The following is a 4,921-nucleotide window of genomic DNA, read 5'->3' as shown; positions in this document are numbered from 1 at the left end:
TCGTTCACATCTGTGGTCACACATGCTTCATAAGTTCTGAATCCAGATGACCCTCCTGCAGACATTGCGCCACCAATTTCTCCTACTGCAATCTCTGCTAATTTCTCCAAATTTTGATATTCATTCACGTAAGTCGTTGCATCGACTAACATGTTTTCTTTCTCATTCATTTCCTGAAATGAAAAACGAAAACGAGAATAATAAGAATACATTACAAGAATAGTAAGATTCATCAATTTTGACTCGATGAGGAGTATTCATTTTGGATCCTCTCCATTTTGTTTTTATCTCTAAGCTATCATCTAACGGTTATGAATCTGTTAGTCATTATTTTGTTAGGATTTATATATATAACCATAATTAGGCAAGGATCTAGTCTATATTGCCCCCACTGAAATTTTCCTTTTTTTTTTTTTTTAGTTTTATATACTAATAATTTTTCCTTTGTTGAATTATGTGCCAATGAAATTTTAATGTTGCCCCCTCCCCAAATTTTGAAAAAATAAAAGTTCACTTTTGACCCCTTTCACACAATTTCATTTCTTTTGGGCCTTTAAAAGAATCTTTTGGGCTAACTTTTTGGGCCTCTATCACGCCCCTCATGCAATTACTCTTACATATCACATACTGACATACATATAAAATAAAACACATAAAAATAATTATATATATATATATAAAGAAAGATAGATTTACTTGAGTAGTGCAGCGATTGAGGATGTCCTTGAAGACGATGCAAGGTTCATGTCTTGTCTCCGGCATTTCTTTCCTGTACCAAACAAGAACAAATTTTACTTGAACAAAAAGAAAGCCTTGGAAAGTAGTGTACTAGTCATAAATTATTGTTTAGAAACAAAAAAAAAAAAAAAAAAAATTGTAAAAAATAATGAAAGTAACACTACCATGTTGGTGGGCTGCTAGTATTCATGGAGGCAATTGCAAGCTCTTGATCAATGTAAGGAGTCCCACTGTTTTCATGAAGGAACAGATTGGTGTTAATCAATTTCCCATCATTGAGGTGATAACTTTGCTGGTGGTAAACAGAGTTGGAGCTCAGGAAGTAATTTGATTGCGGAATGCCTTGCATTTCAAAATTATTGTTTGCTGCAAGTTCTGCTTCTGCAACAAAACCCAAACAGTTCTCAAGAATACCTTCAAATTTTCTAATCTATAAGAGCAATGCAATATAAAAATTGTTAAGAATGCTACTAGTAGAGATCAAAAATTGTTAAGAATGCTACTAGGCTGACTAAAAAATGCTACTAGTAGAGATCAATAAGGGACTATTTGATTTATGACTCAGTAAACAGTTTTTAAGAATTTAGAAAACAAAAAATAAAAATTGTTCCAAAGAAGTATAAAAGATGATTATAAAAAGGATTGAGTCATAAAAATTATATAAATCGATCAAACAGAATTTATGTATAAATTTCTCATTTTCAGAGGAAACAAATTCTATTTTCATACGGGTTCTATATGATAGTAGTCCTTCAATGCTCATTAGATTACATCTATTCTAATCATGCCATAACACATATTTAGCTATCTCACACGTATCCGTGTCAAACTCGTGTCTGATACTGTTACTGCCACGGTACCTCTAAATATATGTTCGTACTTCCTAGCGAGAGTCGGAGTGCGTCAAGTAACTAGTTTTAAAATATTCTTTGACATTTTAAATGTTAAGTGGGACTCACTTTTGATGCCACCCACCAAACTATTAAATTTGAAGAGCATAACCAGTCTATAATTAATTTTAGTCTATCTCTTAAGCACAGGTAATTTTAAATCACCATTTATAATACCATTAAAAGACTTGGCATGGTTGCAATATATATATATATATATATATCTAGAGTGCCATTTATGTACATACAAAATAGTGATGAAGTGATGTTCCCACTTTCAAATAATTTCCTGTCCTCCACGGGCAGTTATATATGAAAATTGGTACTCTCAAAAGGGATGGTAGCAAAATGGGAGAGCCGAAAAATGCTTGGTTTAGATGAAAACATGTGATATTTCTCAGAGCATCACTATTATATATATGTATATATTATAATATATTATTGTAAAATATTGAGGAGTTAGGAAGCTTTTTTTAAGTTCTAAAATCGCCCCCCTATAAATTTAATTGGTATAAGTTTCCATATATTTTAAAATGAACTGTTGGAAACTAAATTGATGCTTCAAAGGTACCAAGCAAGATATATACAGATGGGGAAAAAAAAACCCTAACATAATGGTACAATTATAATGACAGTTACGACCTAATAGTCAACTTAAAATTAACCTTGGAAATAATTTTCTCTGACAAAATGTACTGATTTACTAGTGATATAAACCAAGAATAATAATAAATATTCTTGTGGGAAGTATGAAAAAGTTGAGCAGTAGGCTCTAAAGGTTAACTCCATCTTTTCATCCCATTTAGTTGGCCACGCAAATTAATGATAGAATAATGCCAGTATATATATATATTGTAATATTGCAATTAATTAGCAACACTTGAACTGAGATATGTATTCATGTCCCTACAAATATAATGAGGTCATGCATGATGATCAGTTGCATAAATATAGATGAATATATATATATATATACCTTGTATCATCTGCTCATGTCTCATGCTCCTATACATCTGTCCACAAGCAACAAGTAAATTAAGTGTCAGACAATTCCATGAAAATAAATCTTAAAGAGCTAGAGAACATGTGATCATAACAAATAAAGTTCTACCATCCCTAAATTAATCTAGAGTAAGGGTTTAATTATACACACACACACACACACATATACACATCAGAACCTGAAGGTGACTCTTTACGTGAGATATGGTTATTCCCTTCACATCCATCAACTGTAAAACCATTTTTGGAGTTGCTCCTGCCAAAAAATGAAAAAAAGAAAAAAGAAAAAATAATAATAAGTAAATACATCCCTTAATTTAAAACTTGTATCTCTTAACAAACGAGATGGGCCTGGACACAATTGTAAAGTTGCTTTATTAGGACTGAAGTAATGAGTTCGAATTTGAAAACAGATTCTGAAACTGCCTACATCTGATCTCTCCAGACCCTTTAATGGTGGAAACTCGTACACTAGGCTATCCCTAGTCTATAATCAAATAAATAAGATCATGGTATGAAGTAGAGTGGTAGAAAACATTTTATCATAAGATGATCTTAATTTGATGTGTGTGTGTGTGTGTGTGTGAGAAGAGAGAGAGATTACTGTCTTCCCCACCAAGCCTCTCAACTGCATGCACAAAACATTGGTGAAGATCACGAGTCCATCGAAGTCTTGGCACCTTTGACCGGACATAAGGTCTAACTCCTGGTTTCAAACTCATATGATCCGGCATAGTGTCCTCCGTCCTGCGCCGGCTAATTCTCAGAGATAATTCAGAAGGATCTTCGAAGTTGTCAATGGAGAAAGATGAGGACTTGATAGAGTTTCCACAGTCTACCCTCTTCATTTGAGAGAGAATGAGAGAGAGAGAGGGGTTGGTCTATGCCACAACAAAAGAGAATAAAAATTAGTGAGACTGTTCTAATACTTCGTCCATTTGTGCAACTTTTACGACTCTCTCAGTCTCAACCTTTCTCATCTCTCATGGGCAGTTTAGTCTTTTGAAGCTTCCATTGTGAAGATGAAAATTTATACACTGGATTTCAGACTTGGAAAAATTCAAAAATGCATCCTTGATTGGGTGAAAGTGAGAAGAAAGGATAAGTTAAAAGTGATTCCATCCAAAAATATTCTCATTTGTGATATTACCTTATTAGACATTCTCTCTTTGGGTCATATTATAAACATTCTTGTCCTTTAGAAAGAAAAGAGGAAACTAGATGGCATTTATGACTTTTCCTATATGTGAACCCAATTAGGTCAGACCACTTAAGCATCAAAAGACAAAAATGGGAAACAGATCATTTGCACTTGGCATGGACTACAGAGGTCAGTTACAAACAAGGGGGGTTCATATATATCATGGTGATCATGAATTAACACTGACAAAAAGAAGTACTTAAAGTGAGCGATCACAACTATTCTCTGCTTATATAGTACGATGCTGTTGTTACAATTAATGATCCATACTATTCTTCTTAATGCCATTTTGGGTAAAAATAGTTATTCCTAGATAAAATTAATAATCTTCACATATGTATATCTATTTATAATTTTTGTTGGGTGGAGCCATACTTTGTTTTAAAAGAAATAATTATGCAATTGCTACAAATAAACAAAAACGCAATTGTTAGAAAGTGACCAAAGTTTTTTTTTTAAAAAAGAAGCTGTCGTATGCAATGCATGTCCTAAAGGAAACATACCAAAAACCCTAGAATTCAAACATCCTCATTCCGAGACTATAACCCCTATTCCGGCATGACTTTTTGTAGACACCAAAGACTTTGTACATACCCTACCTCATTCACATGGACTTTGTACATACCCTACCTCATTTACGTCAATCCAGCTAGACCAATCACGTGACGTCGCGTGATGACACGTCATGCATCGACATGCAAAACGGCTTTCTCAAGTGGTGACATGTGGATTTTTTTAAGTTTCACTGCCTGGCGTCCCGACATTTGTAATTGAGGAATGCTAAGGGTAGCGGTGACTGTCGCGATTACTCAAGCAGAGTCCTTAGATCTGTGAGCCCTACAAGATCCAAGGGCTATAATTGCACGATTTTTTTTTTTATTATTTTTAAAATCAACCATTGATTAGTGGTGTAAATGCATATGGGGTGGTCGTTGCGTTACCAAATGTGGATGGTCCAAAAATGCCTTAAACTAACTATGCATGTCATGATGTGCCTAACCATATATGCTGACAAAGTTAGCTCAACAATGCCAAAGACAGTTTCAAAAGAGGATAAATTCTTATTCTTTGTGAACTATTAAAAGGATGG

At 33.9% G+C, this 4,921-nt stretch overlaps 1 protein-coding gene across 1 annotated transcript in view; it reads right to left on the bottom strand.

Annotated features, from left to right (window-relative positions):
* Positions 1–3,478, bottom strand: part of LOC132278377 (uncharacterized) — a 3,512-nt gene extending 34 nt beyond the window's left edge. Inside the window, exons 1-5 of the mRNA XM_059780173.1 lie at positions 3,235–3,478; positions 2,810–2,886; positions 903–1,168; positions 697–769; positions 1–173 (exon numbers count right to left, since the gene is read on the bottom strand). The exon at positions 1–173 is cut by the window's left edge and continues 34 nt beyond it. Of these exons, the coding sequence (XP_059636156.1) occupies positions 1–173; positions 697–769; positions 903–1,168; positions 2,810–2,886; positions 3,235–3,478 (833 nt within the window). The remainder of the gene's footprint in view (positions 174–696; positions 770–902; positions 1,169–2,809; positions 2,887–3,234) is intronic.
* Positions 3,479–4,921: the final 1,443 nt, after the last annotated feature.

This window comes from Cornus florida, unplaced genomic scaffold (genome assembly GCF_030987335.1).
Source record: "Cornus florida cultivar Cherokee Brave unplaced genomic scaffold, ASM3098733v1 CherokeeBrave_3.0.0_Hap2_Chr01, whole genome shotgun sequence".
NCBI lineage: Eukaryota > Viridiplantae > Streptophyta > Magnoliopsida > Cornales > Cornaceae > Cornus > Cornus florida.
Note: the sequence above shows the minus strand (reverse complement) of the source record. Positions and strands in the feature narration are given on the sequence as shown.